This window comes from Vespa mandarinia, chromosome 10 (genome assembly GCF_050613455.1).
Source record: "Vespa mandarinia isolate Hongniang chromosome 10, ASM5061345v1, whole genome shotgun sequence".
Lineage (NCBI taxonomy): Eukaryota > Metazoa > Arthropoda > Insecta > Hymenoptera > Vespidae > Vespa > Vespa mandarinia.
In genome coordinates this window covers 1,504,611-1,527,682 of record NC_140819.1, presented here as the reverse complement: position 1 = coordinate 1,527,682, position 23,072 = coordinate 1,504,611, and the positions used below count along the sequence as shown (strand labels likewise).

Genomic DNA, 23,072 nt, shown 5'->3' with positions numbered 1-23,072 from the left:
TACAAACGTATATTTTCGCTTTTACTGTTCTTTTATAATTTTTTACCAAACACGATGTACTGCACTTTCTGCTTTCGAAATGCAGTGCTCTCAATACCTAGAATATTCGCATCTATCCTTCGATATCGCATATGTCAATATTCTTTTATTAACATTGTTTTATATGCTTTTGCAAGATGGCGATATAGAAAATTCATTCGATGGGGCAGATATACATACATATTTCGAAAGGAGTACTTTTCTCGTATAATTGTGCGTAAACGTGTCCTTATATAGGGTGTGCCAATGAAAATCCGGTTCTTGAGATGCTTACGAGAACAGGTACTAGTTTTTACGAGAACTCGCCTTGTACGACATTCTTCCTCGGTGGAAGATCGGGTTCTACCGAAGAAGCAATCACGAAGTCACTTCTCGCGTTGAGTCGTAAAGAAAACTTCGTAAAACTTGTGATCCTTTTGCAATCGTCATTGAGTGTGCTGTCGAGAAGCATAGAAAGAAGTGGATGATTAATTGTACGTCTTGTAAATAAAACAAACAAAAACAAAAACAAAAAAAAAAAGAAAAAAGAAAAAAGAAAAAAGAAAAAAGAAAAACGAATTTCACCGGATATTCAACTTCTATCCGTATTACACTTCAGCGCATTTATCTCCAAGATATTCATCTAAATACAATTTTCAATTGTTTTTAAATCGAATAATTTCTTTAGAATATTATTCTCAACGTATAAATCAACACAATGAACACACAAGTTCCAATTTAATTAAGTTTAAACATCGGACTAGTTATACTTTTTTAATCGTAATGTTAACACAAGGAAATATACGAGGTTTGACGTTATCACGAAACCAAGCGAGATACCAAGTATGCCAGACCTTTGACTGCTCTCATCCTGAAAGCGAGTCCCGTTTTTCTTGTGTAGTTACGTACAAACACATACAAATGTTTAAGTACACGCACGTTCGTATACCGTACGTGCCAATGCATACGATGCACGAAACCACTTCGACATGTTATATACATATGTATTGTAGATGCGCATGCGCACGCGCACACGATATCCTTGTCTCGAGATACACACATACGTACTTGGAAACTGGAAGTTCAACGCGCTGCTTAAGCGACGATTAAGCGTCATAAAGCGAAAACGTGTCCCAGCTTCGCGAGCATTCGCGTTTAAACGGTGCTCTGGGTATCTTATGACGAACTTTACACACCGGGTGGCATATTTCTTCCACATCAAAGTCGAATCGAATTTCACAAGCTTTCCATGTTAATACGAGATATCGGATGATCATCCAGCTATTATTAATTTTAATTATCTGATATTTATCGTAAAAAGCATGAATTTTTTATGAGATGAGTCATGAACATATAACTTTTCTCGTGATAAAAGAATAAACAAAATCATTCGTTCATAACTCTTATTAAGAAAACATTAGATATACTCATCCTTTTTTTCACGATTCATTAATTTATCCAAAGCTATCCATTTAATTTTTAACCGAAATAAATTTCACATTAATCAAAAATCAAAAATCTGTACGGATAAGAGGTAAAACATTCTTTTATATCAACATAGAAAAGGATCAAAAGATAAAATTCGCAAAAGCACGAAGAATTAGATGACCGATAAGAGAGAGAAATAGAGAAAGAGGGGACAGAGAGAAAAGATATTTCCTTCGTCGATTGCGGAATCTCGTGGGCGCGAGAAGCGAACGAGATTACAGATAGAAGTATTCACTAAGGTCTCCGCCCAATCGGCTATCTTTCTATCAAGCCCGATTAGGATCTTAATTAGGAATCGTATGTATCTAAATTGCGATCGTGGTTTGACCGAAAGAGATAAATGAATGAATGAAGAAGTGAATGAAAAAAAAAAAGAACAAAAAAAGAAAGAATGAGGAGAATATAAGAGAAAAAGAGAAAATTTTGCAAGATATGAATTTTAGGATACATAAGAATATAATTTTTACGATATAACAAGTGTGAAATCAATATATATGTAATGTTCTTAATGAAAATAATAGGTAAAGGAAAGAATGAATTATTCATTCGATTCGCGCTATTCGCTTTCGGTAAGCATAGTAATATTAATGGTTGACGTTGTCTCGCGCTCGGACGACCACGAGGATACCTCATCGACGTCGGGAATAAAGCTTCAGTCTTTGTTAACGCCGTTAAAACTCGCTGGACCGTAGAAAGACTCGTCGCCGCGTTGGTAAGTCCCGTTCGACGATGACGACACTTGGAAATTCAAAGTGTTTGCCGCGCCAGCGAACTTTGCTCGTTCGTGTTCGTCCACTTCGACGTGAGTAAATGTAAAAGATTGAGTAAAAAGGAAACTGCGAAGTAAGAAGGCCTATGAGGAAGGTCTATGAATAAAAATATTTAAGCAAAGGAAAAAAAGAGAAAAAAGAGAAGAAAAAATAGCTCGAAAATTGTTTATGCAATTATATATATGTATGTACGAGCGGTTATAATTTTTAGATGTTCTATTCAAATTCTATGTATATGTGTGCGTGTGTACATATATATATATATATATATATATATATATATATATATATATATATAGAATATATCCAAAAATACATATATATTGATCTAGATACGCATAATTCGTGGACAATTTACATGGAAATTCGGTACGTATTTCCGTCCGCTGCATAGAAATTAAATTTGGATGGACGTGAAATGTCATGAGTCCTTTCGAAAAAGCCGTTTTCCCTTCTCTTTTCTCATTTTTTGCTCTGAAATTCTGGACAAAGTTTTCGAAACGAGAACGTCTGCCTCATTAACGTCTCTCTTTGTTATCACGATATTACTTCGTTACGTTCGCCAAAGGAAATATTTTTTTGTCTATTCGTTCTCTTCGTATGCGTCATTCAAAAAATTTCACGCGAACAATAATGCAATTATTCATACTCTGTACGATGAATAATTTTGCAACCAATATCATTTTATCACATATCTTAAATAATGTGAATAACAACCATTGATGTGCAAATCGATTTATTGTTAGAAATGTCAATAATAATAATAATATTCAGAAATGTTATTTGACATTTCGGCAGATAACTATTCTAATTTCCGTTCAATTATAATTCAGAAACTGTACTAAATCAGTAAAAGTGAATTAATTAACTGAATACAACTTATTTATTTTCCCTATACCTATATTTTGATGTCAAATTATAGTAAGGTTCTTGAAATCGTTAAAATCGTCGATCTCTGTGGTTTTCTAAGATATGAAACTTCGAATCGAAGGCGCAACAAGAGAATTTATAATCGAAGTATTTCCGAAGTAGAATGTCGAACATGACCCCGAGCAAATTTTAATTAAACGCATAAGTAGAACACCGAAATCAGCACGAATTGATCGGACATGGTTAATCGGCTCGATGCTCTAGAAAGAGCAATGAAGAGAAAGAGAGAGAAAAAAGAAAGAGAGAGAGAGAAAGAGAGAGAAAGAGAGAAAGACAGAGACGAAGGGAAGAAAGGAAGAGAGATGAAGGAAGTATCGTCTCGAGGACAACACGTATTAGTAACTCGTATTAGAATTGAGATCATGAGCCACCTCCCTTTTTTTTTTAAGATGAGTAGGCTATTTTTTCCCTCTTCTTTTTCTTTCAGTTTAATATGATAGGGATCGATGACGAATGTCAAATAAAAATTTATATAAATATAAGAAAAATAAAAAAAATATAGACTACTCTTTATCTCATATTTATTAACGTATATTGTCATTGTATCGAGAATTATTACCATCCTATCAAATTTTCAATTTACTCAAAACTCCCTAAACCTGCTATCGTTTTATGAATTTCAATAAAAGTCCCGATATAGGAAATCTTTTATTTGCTTAATCTCATCGTTAACACGTACAACTATTAAAGAATTTTATTTCATTTGCGATAAAGCGATTTAGATTTTAAATACATATAAGATAAATATATGCGAATTAGGAAATATAAAACGTTCTTTTGGATTTTTCCTGTCTTTTGATTAATCATTGTGCACAACAGAATTGCGACGATATGCAGGTTGATTCATATCATGTATATTTACTATTCGCATTATGATCGTACTAAAAGATAAAATTACGTTGTATTAATATAGAACATTGGATCGCAAGATATCATAAAAGAAAAATCATTATCTGTGCCTTTTTGTTCGTATTTTTTTATCTATATTTAATTTTGTGGATTCCTATCGAATGATATTCAACATGTGCTCTTAGTTTACTAATCATAAATCAGTACATAAGTCATACAATTGATTAGAATCATCTTACTAAATTGGCTGGAAATAATAAAAATATATTTCTGTATTTTTCTTTCTTTTTTTAATTGTTCTCATTATCATTCATTTCATAACATTTTTCATTATAATTCTACATAGTATCACATAGAGCAAATATTGTAAAATAATAGAACACATAAGATTTTTACATATTAAAGTTCTTTTATTTTTTTACTTAACAACCTTGATTCTGACCACATCCTAATCTCTTTTACTACTATTTCGTATATAAACATGTATCACTATATATCAATTCGGAAATGGTCAAATCTTTATCTTGAAAAATAATCTAACTATACGGTGAGTTTAAATGTCCACAATGAAAATATTTTTATTTTACTAACAGTATGTAGGAAGAACGTTGAACAAAGCAAATTGCTAAGAAAATAATTCAAGAATGGTTTTGCATAACCAGTGCAATACGATTTCGATTTCTAATTTATAACGAACGTTCTCGTTCGAACGTGGAGACTTTCTTCGCGAAGTTCACGCATACGATTCCCTATATAATTGAGTGAGGGTGGAAGCAAGACCGAGACAGAGTGGGGGGTAAGGGAGGAGAGGTGAAAATTAAAGTATGCAATTGACTCTTACTCATGCCATATGTACGACGTGCATGCGATGACGAGCCGCCATATGTATATATCCGATTGATTTTGATGTACGTATCAATAGGAAAAAAAAAGAAACAGAAAAAATATTCTGCGGCATCTGCTTAAATAAAGTACACATGGTAAACTCGTTAACCGTAAATATTTGTTTAGAATAGATAAATTTTCGATTTTGTTCGATTTTTGGATTCAAAAACGACTTTATTGTCAACAACTCGTTATTTGATATATATAAGATATATAAAAAAAACTAAACTATACATAGATAAATAGATATAGAATACTACTACTTATCACCTTTCGTTTTATGTATATCGAACAGTTATTTCCTTTCCATTTATCGAGTAGTAGCTAGTAAGTTTAACGACACTGGAAGAGATAAACGGAGATCGGTACTTTCTTTCTCTCTCTCTTTTTCTCTCTTTTTCTTTATTCTTTTCCTTATCAGTTTTTTTATCGAAGATTCAACGAAGAACGAGGGAAAAGACGATCATTTCGTGCCAATAAATAAGAATCTCTTTGTCTCTAGCTATTTCTCTTTAATCAATTCTTTCTTTTACACTGTGTCACGTATCTCCTTTTATCAAACGCATTTGCCATGAATATCGAAGATATTCAACACGTACGATGAATTTTATAAAGAGAATTCTATAATCCTTAATAAACGAAAGAGAAAATGTCGGATAAATACAACGAATTTTATCTAATGGAAATAAAGAAAGATACTTTGTAATGAAAGAATATCTTTTCAATCTCAAGTTTCCTTGACACAGTTTTGAATTTCTTTCACGTCTTATAATCATAAACATGATTACGAAAACGAAAAAGTATGTCTTGATAATTCAAATGAAATTTTATGATCATCAATCGACTGTATTTTATCAATATTGAATCGGAAGATCTCGTTCAATCAGATTAATTAAATAACTAGGAGTAAGGACCGACGTGTATAGCTATTTCCGTGACGATTGATCGACTCTAATTAAGGTGAACGCGCTCAGAGAGGACAAAGAACGGAGACAAATCTGTTCGGCACGAGTAGAGAATGCGCGTGATTCCTGTGAAAAGGACGAACGATTGCACGAGGACACTCGAGGTAGCTTTTATCTTTTTCTCATTCTTTTTATCTTCTTCGTATCTTCATAGAATAAAGAAAAAGAAAGAAAAAGACAGAAAGAAAGAGAGAGAGAGAGAGAGAGAGAGAGAGAGAGAGAGAGAGAGAAAGAGAGAGAAGGCTGAATTTACGTTTTTTGTGTGAGAGTCGAAAATCGATCAAGTGAACGACGAGTTATACATATCTACAGGTAGTAAGCATTATTCATCGACGACCGAACGTCTGTGAAAAAAGTGAGTTTAAGTTAGTGTGTATATGAGTGAGATAGAAAAATATAAAGAAAGAGAGAGGGGGGGAAGGAGTAGAGAGGGAGAGAGAGAGAGAGAGAGACTACAAAGCACCCTTTTCCGGTAGATAATGGTAATAAAATCGAATCGAACTGCCGCAACAGGAAAAGCTAGGATATTCAGACAGATTCACTCGTAGCCACATGTCAGAGGCAGTGAATGACAGGACGAGATAATAAATTTTTCGTCAATCCACGTAAATTGAACCAGCTTCGCTGGCCTTAAGCTAATATCGTTACTATCGGCGATCCAGCTAGACGTTGGCAATATGAATTATCGATTTTTACTTTCCTCGGTTATAGACGATTAATGATTAACAAGAATTTTTACTCAGTTACTCTTTGTTATTTTACTTATTATCGGCACAATTTTTCATATAAGTTGATCTTCCTAATAATACTCTTTTATATCATTTTTACAGTTTTCTTCTGAAATATTTTAAAAGAAACAGGATATCTCTTTACATACAGTGGGTTACATTTTACAAAATACCAGAATTTAATTGGTCCAACAATTTCGTAAATTATTTCACGATTAAATACAGATTATACAAATAGTAATTAAAAGACATGAAAGATCATTTATAATTCATAATTGATATTCGTTTTTAATCATCGGCACGCTCGCAAACGAAGGAAACCAAAGAGAGTTAATGGAATATTTGCCGTTAATCTTTAATTAACATTCTATATGTGAATCCTCGCAATTCGAAACCCGCAATGACGTCGTTTGAAAAGATCATTTCGCATTAATTTACATTTTCGCGATCAAACGGAACAGAAGTATTGAACGATAGAAGATGCGTCAACTGATTAAGGATGATCCATACCGTTAGTGATGCCGTTACGCGTCGTGTGTTCGAAAGAATGAGGGGGAGAAGTATCATTTATCAGTGCATATCTAATCACGATATATCGTCGTACTTATTTATTTACAGATCTTTCTTTTGATTATGTACAAAACAATAAGTAAAAATCGCGATAGTGTATAATAGAAGAAATCATCGATACGAATTATAAAATACTATCTATAAAACTTAAACGATCGTTCAATTGAGAAAACAAGAAAAAGAAAGAAAATAAATTTTATTCTTTGAATGAATTTATTAAAAAGTGTTTTTGCCGTCATTAAAGTAATTGAGAATTTCATTCGTAAGTAATACAAACGAATATACATAATTTACACTTAAAATTGCACGAAAAGACGATCAACATAAACAAGAATAACTACATGGATGGTTATCGTTGAACTTTCTTCGTTATCAGTTTCACGACCGGATTCAAGTGCTATCCTATTCATGTTTTGAGAGAAACCTAACTGTCCCTACTATAATTTATCGCATTTCCGGGAAGATCGTAGCAACGTACGTACAACCATATCACGATTATCTAAATTAAATTATGCTTTTGTAAAGAAATACATTTCATTTTACAAATCCTTTGCAACATTTGTACATATTTTTTTTATTTATTTCACGTAAAATTAATTCATTTTCGGAATGATATGATAATTTGATATTTGTTTTGTTTTAAATCAAATACGTTATATATAGCTCTCAGTTACTCAATAAATGTAGGTATAAAAAAAAACAAAAAAGTATTTAAAAAATGTATATATATATATATATATATATATATATATATAAAAACAAAAAGTATTTATATATATATGTACCTATATTTATTGATATATATATATATATCTTTTAATTTCATACCAGGATGGTTTTTATAGCTTCAAGATTGAAATTAAAATCATATTGTAAAGAGAGAAATAACGTTTCACTGGAACAGACATAGGACGAGAGATCGGGCGTGCATTCATCGAAACGCTCGAACAATCCAACTCGTGCTCCATTTCGACGGGAGAAAGTCCCGATGGACGTGAGCCGAGTCGTTGATTTCGAAGCCGATTGATATTTGCGCGCGGATGTCATTCGAAAATAAATTCATTGACGAGCAGAAAAGTCGATTCGTATTGCCAGGAAAATTGTGAATCTCTATGAGAGAAAAAAAGCGAACGATCGAGCGAGCGAGAGCGAGAGCGAGAAAGAGAGAGAAAGAGAGAGAGAGAGAGAGAGAGAGAGAGAGAGAGAGAGAGAGAGAGAGAGAGAGAGAGAGATACTCTTGTGAACATCTCTACTGGATGACGACGAACATACTGTGTCGTTCACTATCAACTTCCTGCTAGACGTGAACGATACAAGAGAGAGACATGATATTCTCTCTTTCTTTTTTACACTCATGCTTCTACCACGCGTACAGGTCGTTGATCCGACTAAGAGAACATCGTGTTCAGTTATCACAACGGACTTTTAAAATAAAGTTCAAATAAAGTGTAAAGAAAAGCAAAGAAATGTAAAAGAAAAAAGAAAGGAAGAAAGAAAGAAAAGAAAGGAGAGATATTTAAAAGTCCTGCAAATATAGTTGTGGTCACGTGATTCCCGCCGGATGAATCGCGCGAAAAAGTAACGCGTGTGTGTAGTATATATATATGTATATATATGTATTATGTATATATGTATATATGTATATATGTATATATGTATATACATTCAACCAATCCTCTCTCTCTTTCTTTCTCTCCCTTCGAAGAGTCCCATAAGACTGATGCACTTGTCTCGACGATGCAGACGAAAAAAAAAGAGAGCTAACGGCTTGACTGTCCAGAAGAAGAAAGAGAAAAGATACAAAGAGAGAGAGAGACAAGAAGAGAAAGAGAGATAGAGAGAGAGACAGAGAGAGAGAGAGAGAGAGAGAGAAAGAGAGAGAAAGCAAATATGTTGGTGACCAATGCGTGAAAGTAATGCGTCTTGAAAAGCCGACATAAAACTGTTATTATCCATAGATGATTATTGATCGATTCGAAATTACTTCAAATTAAGATTCGTAAGATGATATTACGTATTTCGGTTGTATAATATAAGAAATATGTAACGTAATTATCAAGAAATGATTTATATGTCTGGAAAATTGTATTACGTCAAGAATGTGAATGCTTGTCACGAGATGACGAACGATACGATTTCGCGTAAAGCAGTTGGCGAATATCTGTTTTTTTCGAAACTGGATCAAGTACCAGCTTTCTGGATCCTGTATTCCGATTGGAGAAAAGCTCTTGCGTGAGAGAAAGAGAGAAAATACGAACTATAAAAGAATTGATATTTTTTCTTTCTTTTTTTTTTTTTGCATTTCTTGTTTAAAACGCTACATAATTAAAAAAAAGATATATGTATGTATATATATATATATAAAACATATATATATGTTTATCGAAAAAAGCATTCGTTTTTTCTATTCTCATATATGAAATCAATTGAAAGTCGATACATCCCTATTTATTATTATTTCAATTATTCTTTTCTCGTCGTTGCAATGATTCGTTATCCGATTACCCAACCTGTATATACGTGTTGCTAGGTCGAATCTATACTCGAGATATCTAAATATGGCGTGTTTGGCATGACCTCTAAATAATATTCTTTTTTATCATCGATATGGTATAATGATAATGATATTAACAATAATAATAACAATAACAAAAGCAATAATAATACATACATACATACACACCAAAATTTCTTTTACGAATGTAAATGGTAAAAAATATTTTACACAAATGGAATCGTTGTATTTATAACGATCAAATGAAAGTTTGATTGCTCTGAATATAGAACTCAGAACAAAGAGAATCATTAGTTCTTAATTGAAAAAATGAGGAGAATTCAATTAATAAAATAGTCAAGTTGTTTATTTTATTGACGACGAAGTCAAAGGAAAATTTATGAATTCGTATCGTCGATAAAAATTCGTTCAAAATATATCAATCGATTTTCTCGTTAGAAATGGAATATCCTTGAGAATGAATGTTAGTTTTACATAAAAACAAAGTACGAGACAAAAACTATTTCATTTTTATCATATTATGAAAGGTTGCTTGACAGCGATCTGTTTACCAACAAGCTGCCGGCCATTTTCCCGCGGCCCTGGCGGCGCAGGGCGTAACCGTACTCTCCTAAGAGTCCCTATGTGTTTCATTTACTCTTCCTGAATTTACAAGACATATGTAGCTTCAAGGAAAAAGAGATTCTATATTTTTCACGTAAACGGAAGGAGACGGAGTAGAAGATAAACAGGGAGATGATGCGCGTGCGAAGAGTGTTGCTCTGTCTGGCGATGTGCGTGCTCGTGCGTGCGCGCGAAGGAGAGAGAGAGAGAGAGAGAGAGAGAGAGAGAAAGTGAGAGAAAGAGAGAGAGAGAGAGAGAAAGAGGTGGAAGGGGAAAGGACGAGACACAAAAAGAGAAAGAGAGGGACGAAAGCAGACTAAGGAAATAACAGAGAAAGAGATGGATGAACATGTATGTAATTATAACTCGATTCACCTTCTGGATATGCCTGTTTACTCTGAACAAAGTCGATGAACATGTTGGTGACGTTGTAGAGCTGTCCCATTCCTTTAGGATTGAACTTAGTGGTGGCGTTGTAGGGTAGTCCTGTGGTGTTGACGGTGGTATAATTGACGGCTTGCGAGGCCATGATATCATTCAACTGCCGATCGAGATCTTCGCTGATCACTCTCATACGATTAGCCAGACTTTCCTGTGAGAAAGCCCGTTGTGAAGTTATAAGAATAAGGATGACGGTTGTACCAACGGCAACGCGAGACGAGGGATGAAAAGGAGCATCACGAGCGTTCGCCCGAAGGCCACAGTCGCGAGAAACACCAAAAAACATCGCTAATAAAGCGACTTGCGCCCGGGACGCGTCGCTACCGACTGCTCGACGCTCGCTTCGCGCCGACCGGCGGAACGCTGAAACACGGAACGTTCTCCCCTCTTCTTTCATTACTTTTGCCACGCTTCGATTCCACTGTTCCTTTCGTTCGTTTGTGTTCCAAAGTGCGCCATCTAGTTACGTTGTTTCCTTCTTTACTAACTGGTCGAGACGTGCACGCAGTAGTTATCATATTTATAGAATTCACGAAATGATTAATAAAACATCGAATTTGATAATCTTATTAGTGTTATATGATTAACTTTATTAGAAACTAGGAAAAAAAAAATAATTTTAAATAATTCGATAGTGTCATAATACATATTGTCATATTGCATGTATAAACATATATCTTATAATCCGACATTTTTGTTAAATATTTTTTGTTTTATTTTTCATTGGATTCTAGTCGTATCAAAAAAATTCGAAATAATTAATGTATTTCGTATCTTACGGAAAGATATTACGTTCTTTTCTTTATATATACTTGGCGTTAGTTGCTATTATACTACAATTATCTCGATGATAGACCATCGTGATGCTGCATTACGTATTTCTCACATAATAAAGACGCAACACACCATGGAAAGGGAAAGCATGTCTGTTGAGCATACCGTCATCCTAGTCCCACGTAAATTAGTGTGAGAACGAAGAAAGAGAAGACTGTAAACTCAGTTGCCGTTTTAAAATGAATACGTCACTCAATTTCTTTATTGTTTGAAGAATTCATCTGTACCTCGTTCTCTAACGAACGAATGCTTGAATATTATATAAAGGAATATCTTGAATCAAAGAAATGAAACGAAAAGAAACGAAACGGAAATACGTGTTAATCATTTTTGCTTGAATTAACACCATCGCGATTGGATTATAACCCATTTTTAACGAAATATTAAAACTAATTAATTTCCGATTTATAGATATCAACTCGAGTGTTTCTTTTATATATGTTTCTTTACGCTCGAATGTATAATCTTTCATAAAGGAGCCTCGTTAAACTCATTAAATCGAGCGTGGAGAAGAGATCTTTTTTCATTAAAAATAATACTGCATAATTAAGAGAGACAAGCTGTTTTGCGATTTCCGAGATAAATTTATTAATAAAATTTCGATAAGCTTCTAAGCTTAATAAGCTTCTCTTTTTAATAAAATCTATCAAAATTGATATGACTTCGAGACCCAAATAATTGTTTATAAAAATATGTATTTATACGTAATACAAAACGAACGTTTCTTTTTTCTGTCTTTTTCTCAATTTTTTTCTCTAAAACAAAGAATCATTTTGAATGTAGAGAAAATGATAAATGCCAAAATTTCGCTAAGCTCACATAACTTTCAGGACACGTTCTCCACAATTTCCGAATTCAGTCGATGCGTGACACATTGGGAACTCTGAATCCGGGTCGCGATATCCGAAAGTACATTTCAATTCTTTGTATGCCATTGTCTCTTTTTTCTTTCGCCTTCGTCAGAAGTAAACCGTTCGAGTGACGAACTCGATTCTCATCCACAAGAGATTACCACAATCTTTTCTCTTTCCAACCCAATGATTATAATCCACCTGGCTCACTCAAATATCAGTTAATTTTTTCTATTTATGCTATTTCTTCGTCTAGTTAATTTCGTCTTTTGGGTTGATCACTCTTTTTAAATATTCGTAGCAAAGAACAATCTAATTAAATGTTTAAAAGAATAACATCAGAAAAAATATCTTTGTCTAAAAATATTATAAAAGCCTTGGCAATGATATGGAAAACATTTTTGTTCGCTTATTATTTTGAAACGTCGATAGTTCATCGATCATGAAACATTTATCGAAATTTAAATAAACGTACGAAATTTATAAACAAAAGACAAAAGTCGAATATCGGGGAACGAACAAAGAAAAAAGGAAGGTGGAAAGAGGGAATTAAAAATTAGGACATCAAATGTAAGTACTTATGTGCGTGGGATTTGAACGATGAATTTTTAGTAGAATTCGAGAAAACAGACGAAATGCAGCGAGTTGGAAACTGCATCTGAAAATAGTCGAGAGACGCTCCAGACATAGACGGCAGAGTTTAAAAGCGGGATAAAACTAGGCTACATTCCGTGTTACTGTCGAAATGCGTGTTAGCATACCATGTGTCATTCGTATAGTCGTTGTTACTTAACGTAATTATTTTATTTTCCTATGATTCTCTTAATGATATACATCGTAAGCCTCGTCAACATTTTAAATTTAATACGATTAATCAAGAAAATGAAATTCTTTTAATAAAAAGTAAATAAACGCTATTATTATCTCTATGAAACTATGTTCGTCTATGAAAATAAATACGAATCTAATGAAAATAAAGAATGAACTTGATAATAAATAGCGTGAGAAGGTACGACGGTTAACGATAATAATAAAATAGAAAAAAAGAAAAAACAAAATAATAGCTTTCTAAACTATCAAGAAATGTAAATTAAGAGGCGGATTTACTAGTTTTAATTAAAGGCTTAGGCAATTCCTTAACGCTGATGCTTTCGTCAGATGTAACGCTAGGCATTTCCAAAATGGACGACAATCTTGGATTTTCTTCGGAATTTAACCAATAATTTGTTCTGCAAAAGGACCATTGGATCAGCTATATAAATCGTTCAATTAAGACTATAAGAAATATAAGTACCTCTGTAAATCGTTCAAAGTTGTGACACTTTCGATGTTTTCGGAAAAAGCTCCGTCGAGATCGTCGTCAATATAACTCTCAGAATCATTGATCACGATCGTAGGAGTTGTTATAAATTTATCGTTGTCATTTTGAATCACGTGAGCTTTCGTAAATACATCGGTGTAATTCAATTCGACAATAGTTTTGTTTTCTGCCAGAATTTCTTTCGTCCCATTGTAAATAACGTCATCCTTCACAAGACGATGATCATCTTTAGAGATATCATCTTCTATTTTTTCGGGGTAACGATGCAAAACGTTTTTATCGTAATAGTACTGGCCAGGTTTTCCATCGTTTTGTCGAAGTTCCAATGGTCTTGGAATTTCTTTATTGATTTTATTTTCTGGTCTATAACCAGTAGACCCAGAATGTTGAACTGTTTCGGTACTTTCCGTGACAATGGTAACACTTTGTATTTTTGTCGGCCGTGAACTTTTATTATTTGCCGAAACTTTTGCCAACTCTTGTATAGGAACAAGTGGAATTGGTTTTCTTTGGTAAGAGATATCTTCGGTTTTTTCGATAGATTTGTTCGTTGAATCCTTCAACGGATTTGTTTGATAAAATGAATTGCTAGTTGATCTATCTGGTTTTATGGTTAATCTTTGTTGATAGCTAGTCTCTTTCGATAAATCCGCTTGGTACGATAGAACTTTCGTCCAGCTAAGATCGCTTTGAACGATCGTAGGCGTTTTAATTGGACTTTTCTGATACGAAGGTTCTTCATGCAGTATGATAGAATCGGGTCTTTTGGTCGGACCTTGCTGATAAGATGGAATATTGGTCCATTCGCTTGGATTATTTAAGATTGGATTTTTTATGGCTTCTTCTTGATAAACCTGCACATTCGGTAGATTTCCTAATCCATTTCGATCATTTGATTTGTTCAGCACAGTAAGGTAGGATGTATCGAATGGTTTCTTATTATAAATATCAGGATTATCTTCGTTATACGGTCTATTTATTGGTATATTCATATGAATATCTGTTTTTTGTGGAACAGATGGCTCGTTGTAAGGTTTGTTCGAAGAAATAGCAAATCCATTATCTTTCTGAACATTAGTCGAATATTTCCAAGTTGATGATTCGTCTTTGTTAGAAGGTTTGTCAGTAGATTTATCTTGATTGTAGTTGTAATAGACCTGTCCAGAATGTATATTCTCATCTTTTATGGCACTTGATGTTTGATGAGGCCAGTACTCTGGTCTGTTGTTCATATTGCTATTATATTGTGGATGAGGATTTGTAATACCATCTGAACTTAGTCTCTGTGCGTAAGACTGTGAGTTCGACTCGAACTGTGGTTTAGTTTTTATCCAGGGCGATGGACTTACTTCTTGATAATGTTGCACCGTAGATAGTTTATTGTAAGAAGGATTGTAATAATTCGACTGGCCTTCGTTCTGATGGATGGGTCTTTGCGTAGTTTTGAATTGTTGGGCGTGCATGTAGTACGTGTATAAAGTTGGTCTTGGACTAGTAGGAGAAAAGTCGTCATAAACAATGTCTTCGGGTGTATAATTTGGTCTATAACCGTAATTCAGAGGATTTGGGTTGTTAGGATCGTCATAAGAATATGGTATGTATGGTCTTATGTTTTGTAAACTTCCAGATCTATCAGGAATTACAGTTGGTATTGGTTTTGAAGGAGGTTTATGAATAGGAATATTAAATGATCCTTGATCATATAATAATGGATTATATTGTCCATTAGTTTGATAATTGAAATATTCTGGTCTCGGAATATCCTTGTGACTTTGAGTGGTCGTTTGTATTTGAATGTATGAACCATAAATGGCATCATTAACGAAGACGGGTGAATTTACTGCATTATTTTGGACGACTATGGTAACGTTGTCGGGTGGACCAAAAGGTTTTTTTACAACGATTCTATTATGCTGATTGATATTAGCCTTAAAAGGCTTTGTTCCTTGAGGTAAAGTCTTCGTTTGTTCTCTCATGTTAATTTTAACATTTTCTTTGGTCGCTTCTTGTTTCAGACTCGTAAAAGATTTGCTCGTTGTACTACGAATTTGATCAGTTCCCTTTCGATCTGATAATTTTATATTACCTGATCCACTTCTTTGTTCTGGCGGTCGTTCGATCCAAGGTTCAAGGCTAAATTGTGTCATTAGTTCATCATCGCAATCTACACGTTGATTTCTGAATGTATCAGCCACTAAAAAGACGAACGGTTGAATGGTTTTGATGTTATCAATCGTACGGCAAAGAACTTGTGAGAATGTGATACGTCTAATTTGTTGAAGTTGTCTAGAAGTAAAGCCACTTTCCTCTTTTTCATTTTCGTACCAAAATCGATCGCCACGTCTAAGGTTACTAAATTGCTGCGCGATTATGCAAGCAAATGTTGGTCCCACTAAACCACCTCGAATCGAATTTTCTGCGAGTCCAGCAGAATATAAATCAATATCTTCTACGTAAGGGTATAAAGTTCGAAATTTTATCACAGATTTAGATGGCATAATTTTCTCAAGATCGGCAAAACTTTTGACGGGAGACAAATCGCATGGTCCTCGCCAATCAACGTATGGTGGTATACCGTGATCTCGTCCTCTTTGGATATTAAGAGATGCCAGATCCATCCCGAAAGGAAAACCTGGCGTTTGAAATAAATGACGTGTTAATTCTCCCGTTATAAATTCATCCCTTTTCTGTGACGGTTGATTCACTAATCCTAAAAGAAGACGGTCTACCGAACCTGCTGTCTCCAAATTTTCTGAGTTTCTGAATTCGTCGTGAATTGAGACATCTAATGAAAAAAAAAATATAATGAAATAAATCAATCAGGGAAGATCCTAATAATGGATAATAAATTAAATCGTAGTATTACTATTAAAAAAAGGTCGATGATTTCCGTCGAATCGTACGAAACTATGCTGAACCAGTGAATGTCCGAAACGATAAGCGGCAGCTGAGAACGAGTTTGCTATAGTAGGATTAACAGAAGGATCGTAACCGTGGTAGTATCCCTTTGTTAATACTTCGAGATCAAATACCTTCATTACCTCGTTCCCTGGAGAATCCAATAAAATATCAAGAGAAATATCTCTATATATAAAAAATTAACTGCGTTATATTTGATATTTACCTAGTATTATCGGTAAGAATTCGCGATAAGTAATATGTTGCACAATCGCGCCTATAATCTTACGAGTTTCTTGGAATGTCCTTTCGTCGCTCCAATGAGAATTTAGTGCGACGAGTTTCGTCGCTAATCTATTGTGCAGTCTTAAGAATACAACATGGATGGACGTCAGAGCTGGTTGTTCGCTCAAACGACCATCGCCTGCTCTGAAGCAATTCGTTGATAAGGAACCTCGTTTGCAAAGATCCGAATCTTGTCTAGGTAGCAGAGGTCTTAGGGATTGTATTTTACCGTATTGCAATAAACCTGAAAATTGTTTAGGTGATTATAATCGTTGAATGTTGAGAATATCAGAGTTTTGCGCCTAATTGAAAATTTCACTGTACCGTTTCTAAAGAGTCTGAGATTGTCACTTTGAAAAGCATTGCTACTGTATACCGTGGATGCATCTAAATAGCTTGTAACTTGAGATAATTGTTCACGAGCGCCAAATCGGCAGTCTTCTCTGGGTGCTGATCCACTTCTAAGAAACTCGAGACACTTCACACCAAAACGAGCAAAGAAACTATCCTGAGGATCTACCGTTATTGGCAAACATTCCGGATGCTAAAATAGTTAGGCAAAGAACGAATTATATCTTATTTTTCGAATGAAATAATCTATTTCATAAATATTTTAAACTTGCCATAAATTCGAAGGGTTGAAACCCAAGACCCGAATTTAAACAGCACTGAGGAACTGATCCATTAAAACCTCTGCTTTGTCCAGTTGCTTCGAAGATACAATTAATAGCACCGATATAAATATAAAAAATATTAAAGGAATGATAATTCTGTTCGATGAATCATATACATACCTGTTAAGTCGTGATCCACGAATTGACCCCATTGCATCAACATGTGTGTAATAGATGCCAATTGTATATCCCTATCCTCGTGTAACACGTCGGAAATTACACGTGGACTTGGTAATGGATTACCGTCTTTTGATCTTCTGATGGTTTGTATACCGTCATCATAATTCGGTGGTAAGAACCTGACCGGCAAGAATATTTAAATATATTTAAAAATTTCAAGAATGTGAATATTCGTGACAGAGAAGACAATGTTTAAAACCTTTGCATAGTTGACATTGCTGATCCCCACCAAAGATTCTTAAGATTATTACAACTTCCATCCGAAGTTCTATATCTTAAACTAGCTGGTGGACATCGAGGAGTTCCTCTTCTTGGACATTGTCGTTGCAATCTCGTTGTTGGTCCGTTGCGAGAAAGAGGAAATTCTCTCGACATATCGGGAAATCTAAAATAAACAAAACAAATAAAAAAAAATATTTACAGAATTATAAAGAAACCGAGACGAAGGAGAACTTTTTGGACTAGGTACTTTTTGACAAACATAGTTGCGCCTTCGAGGACCGCATAACCGAATTTAGCGAGCATCCTAGCTTCTTCGGTTTGGTCATTGAAAGCTGCCACGTATTTCGCTGGATTGTCAGCTCCAAGATAGAGTCCTGCGATTTAAAAAAAAAACTTTTATCACGTTTTTCACGTTTCATTTTCTATTATTCATCATATTTTTCATTCATACAAAATTAATAGTTAATTATTTACCCATTGAATATAATTTTGGTTCTTTAACGTTGTAAAGATCATGCATCGCTTGTAATCCAAAATCAACAGCTTCGAGAATATCCTCTTCATGAGGTCCCCAGTTTCTTTGATTATCACGACTCTCAAGTACGAAAGTCTTGGTGTTATTCGTTGAATGATCACTATCGTTCTTCGAAACATATTTTCCAATGATTTCGAAATCTTTCGTTTTGTATTTACTTGTTTCTTCGTTGTTACTAACGTTTACTTTGAAATCGGTTTGATTTTCTGTAACATTGCTTCGGTCTATTATACTAGTAGAATAGTTTGATTCTACATTTCTCGATATTTTCTTTGTTTCGTTTATTGTAGAGTAAATAATAGGAAAGTTTTCTTCCAGTTGAGATCGAACAGACCAGAAGAAAGTAACGAAAACAAAGCTGAAAATATAGTAGAAGAAGAAATAAGAGAGTTATTTTAATTTTAATTAAGAAAAAGGAAATGAGAAAAAGTACATTTTTAAGTGAATAGTAATGAAACGATGTTACGAGTTTGGTGAAATGATCATTTGTTAGGAATGAGAAACGTAACGGGATCGATAATTATAGAAAACGCCACAGGCGATATCGAAAAAAGATATTAATGTATATTGGCTTTTGTATCGAATCGAGAGAAACCTCGATTCGATACAACTATCGATAATGGAAAATAAGAAGGAACTATTTGTGCTGACACTTAATTCAAAAATATCAGATTAAAGAAACGAAAATATATATTAACAAATATATGTTAATAACACTCGTTTTGTTTGTTTACTCACATTTATGAAATTGTTAACAACAACTAATAATAATAATAATAATAATAATAATAATAATAGTAATAATAATAATAATAATAATAATAATAATAATAATAATAATAATAATAATATTAATAATAATAGTAATAGTAATAGTAGTAATAATAATAATAATAATAATAATAATAGTAATAATAACAATAATAATAATTTATTGGAATCAAAAAACAAATCATACGATGAAAAAAAGAAGGAATAGTATATATGCCGTCGAGTAAACTCACACAATTCTGAGATGCATCGTCGAGATGCAATGTCAAGGAAAGTCTCGGTTGCAAATTCAATTCCGTTGGTGCATCCTCCCCCGAGACGACAGCGATTTTCTCTTCGTAAGGAAAATAGATTCTCAAGCTTGATGAGAAGATTTTTTCGAGTAGAAAGGGAAGGAAGTAAAAGTAGGAAGAGGAAGAAGAAGAAGAAGAAGCGGAGTAATAAGAAGAAAAAAGGAAAAAGAAAATCCACGCGAAAGGATTTGTCGTTATTGTCCGCCGTCGATGTCGACCTTCACGAGGACGGTTTGAACATATACTAACTGCCGTCGAAGCTGGTCGACCGGTCTTATTCTCGAAGAAGTCCGAAGTGTCCTACGCCTCCGGCAAACTTTTGCGCTTTTTGTTACGCCCCGTCCGTTTTATCTTTTTCTTCTTTTTTTTTTTATTATTTATCTTTTTTTCTTTCTCACACTCTCATATCTCTTTTTTTCTCCTCTTATTTTTTTCTTCTCCTCAAAGATTTTTACTGTTAGTCAATAAGGCAACACGCAATCCCATCGATCGATGTCGATCCATCTTTTCGTTCATCCGGACGAAGAGAACAAGGCAATATTTTATATGTTTCCGTTCGCATGGCCTCTCCTTTTAAGTCTTTTATGATAACACATGGGAGAAAGAGAGAGAGAAACAGAGACAGAGACAGAGATAGAGAGAGAGAGAGAGACAGAGAGAGAGAGAGAGAGAGAGAGAGAGAAAGAGAGAGAGAGAGACAGAGAGACAGAGAGAGAGAGAGAAAGAGAGAGAGAGAGAGAAAGAGTAAACAAGCAAGATGAAATGAGGTGGAGATAAATATTAAATGACAGATTTCCTATCGAACTTAATGCTTTTTTATTGGCCAATTTTTCGAATAAGCTATTACGAGTGACAACAGGTGAAAGAGAAGAAGGAGGTTCTGTGGATATACAAATGATTGTGATTAACGGAAAGACACTTTTACGATGACGAGTTTCTCTCGACAACTTCGATACATTGACCTAAATATTTAACTTCTTTTTACGGACGGATGATGAAGAAAATGACTATCTTGTTATATGTAGAAAGAACATCGGGAGCCGAAGAAGTAGGAACAAAAAGATTTAATATACCAACCTCAATGTCAATGTCTGGCTGCTTTTTCTCGAGCTTGCAAGCTCGCGATTGCCTTTCCCGAACCGTAAAGGACCTTTGCACGTACTTGAACCCTTCTTGTTGCCGCGTAATTTGAAGCAGACGTCGTCGATGGCGGACTTCCGCTTGTACCACCGGAAGTGGCACCTAACTGCAAAGTACCACCGCCATAATTCGCTCCTCTGCAGCTCGTGCAACCTTCCGACATAGTTACTCTCTCTCCTGTCACGTTCCAAAATTATTCTTCCCTTTATTTTCCCCTGAATCACGCCTGTGAATTATGAAATTTTATAAATTATGTAATAAAGTTGTTGAAATATGAAATCATTTGAAATATTATGATATTTTGTCATTTAAAACTTTGTAATATTTGCAATACTTAAACACGTTTATATTTAGCTATAAAATAAATTGATATTATTGTAGTTATTATAGAAATGTCTGCGTCTGAAATGCTGCAACCCGTTCTACGTGATAGCTTACATGATGAACGTGGATAATGCAAGAGGCAGAACATTTTAAACGATCTTAACTTATCGTCGTTTCACCGACGTCTAATAAAGCTTGATGAGTTAATCGATCGATATTATCGCACTACTGGCGTAATTAATTAAGAGTAATTACTGTCGATCGCAGAATATGATCTTTCTCTCCCTCTCTCTCTCTTTCTCTCTATCTATCTATCTATCCATCTATCATCTAACTATCTATCTATCTATTTTTCTTTGTCTTTCTATTGCTTTCTCTATCTCCTACAAGCAGAATACACTAATTGCTTTTCCATTTGATCTAACGAATTCTGACATTCATTTCGAATCTACTTATACTATATATTTCGAGATTATCGAGACGATTTTTTCTTCTCGAATTCAATCCAACGATTTTGTTATTTGATTTTAAATAGAAAAGGAAATATCAATACCCCAGTTTTATTTCATTGAATTTAACTAATTTCCTTGCCTTTTGTTATTTCTTCACGGTTGACGGAACGTTAGCCTTTAGTTATGACTATGAAACATAGTTCTGACATGTACGCCGTTCACCATAAATCCGGGAAAATTTAGGTTAATTATCGTAATGACGGCATAAGGCAAGCTTTCCTAGCAACGATTCTACCGGAAAAAGAAAAAGAAAAAGAAAAAAACAAAAATGATGGAGTCTTCTAGATATTTCTTTAGGTCGAATAACGACTATAAATTTCACAAGTATTTATCTATAAGAAAGAAGAAAATCGTTTGTTAGGAAAGAGGAACGCCGGTTAAGAAGCTTTCGTTTCATTATTTTCTTCTTCTTTTCCTTTTAATGACAAATTTTCTTTCTTATTTCATTGTGTCGTGAAAGGCGCATTCGACGTTTATGCTGACACAATAGAAAGGTAGATGAAGATCTCCTAGTATATTATTCTCTGAGTTTCTCATACCACTAATTGTTTCTAATTATTATGCGTTATAATAAGTCAAATTATAGAGTTACAAACATAATTTTCATTCGCCACTATTTTGGCTTTTTCCTCCTTTCGACGATAAAACATACAAATTACATTTCGCATAGTTCGAAACTGTTATTAAAGAGCTATGCTAATGGTAATACGGTCGGAACAGCGTAATTTGACGGTAGTAATAATGAACTATTAAATCCAGATACATTGAACCAGGTCGTACAAGCTTTATCGATTCCTTATCCATAAATGTATGTATCTCGTAAAGGAATCTTCATAAAGAATATATATAGAACATAGAAATTAGCTAATATCGTATTTCACAAAGCCACGCGATGGATGGTATGTCTAATCACGAATTCGTTAAATAAGATTAAACAAATTTAATCGAAAATATAATTTTAACTTCGTACGGTTCGTAAAGTCGATTAAATGATTTCTCATCCTTTTTTTTTCTTTTATGCACACTACAAAACGACGATTTATATCAAATATGTTTTAAAATTGTTCGCTCAAGAATAAGAATGAATAAATTAATTATGAACTAATAAAGTATCCAAAGAATAAAATAGAACGGAATAATCGAGGCACTTCCTTACCGTTGTTTCGTTTTATTCGTTGGATTCTTCCTATATTCGAATAATTCGTATTAATATCGTACTTCGTAATATTTTTAATATGAAATTCGAACTTCCCTCGTCAACTTCACTTGAAATACGATTCGTAATCAAGCGCTTTGCGAAAATGAGTGATTTCGTTTTCTAACGTAGTATTACCTTCTTTCGAGTATTCGCGTATTCTATGGCGATCAAAGCATAAGTGCGAAGAAACGGCGGGAGTTTACAAATGGCGACAACGCAACGTGATCCGCGTCCGCGGTGTGCGCCGAACGAACTGATCCTCGGCCTTCCAA

The 23,072-nt window shown here is 34.1% G+C and overlaps 2 protein-coding genes across 8 annotated transcripts in view; both read right to left on the bottom strand.

Moving 5' to 3' along the window:
* LOC118444802 (prominin-like protein) overlaps nt 1-11,121 on the bottom strand; it is a 34,226-nt gene extending 23,105 nt beyond the window's left edge. For 2 of the 4 annotated variants that reach the window (XM_035873440.2, XM_035873443.2), the window contains exon 1: nt 10,697-11,121. In XM_035873440.2, coding sequence (XP_035729333.1) covers nt 10,697-11,048 — 352 coding nt within the window. In that variant the 5' untranslated portion in view covers nt 11,049-11,121. The remainder of the gene's footprint in view (nt 1-10,696) is intronic. The other 2 variants (XM_035873444.2, XM_035873445.2) reach the window with 2 other exon arrangements.
* A 332-nt stretch (nt 11,122-11,453) lies between these two features.
* LOC118444789 (uncharacterized) lies at nt 11,454-21,257 on the bottom strand. Of its 4 annotated transcripts, XM_085659917.1 has the most exons (13): nt 21,205-21,257; nt 20,704-20,992; nt 18,502-18,920; nt 18,275-18,401; nt 18,005-18,190; nt 17,746-17,924; nt 17,575-17,660; nt 17,276-17,495; nt 16,893-17,195; nt 16,635-16,817; nt 16,503-16,553; nt 13,742-16,400; nt 11,454-13,676 (listed from the first exon to the last, which is right to left on the bottom strand). In XM_085659917.1, exons 1-13 carry the CDS (start codon nt 21,236-21,238, stop codon nt 13,538-13,540), a joined length of 4,875 nt encoding a protein of 1,624 aa, XP_085516043.1. In that variant the 5' UTR covers nt 21,239-21,257; the 3' UTR covers nt 11,454-13,537. The 4 variants fall into 4 exon arrangements, with proteins under 4 accessions (XP_085516043.1, XP_085516042.1, XP_085516044.1 ...); XM_085659916.1 differs by having other exon boundaries at nt 13,742-16,553; XM_085659918.1 differs by lacking the exon at nt 21,205-21,257 and adding an exon at nt 19,567-19,667 and having other exon boundaries at nt 13,742-16,553; nt 20,704-20,810.
* Between the last annotated feature and the right edge of the window lie 1,815 nt (nt 21,258-23,072).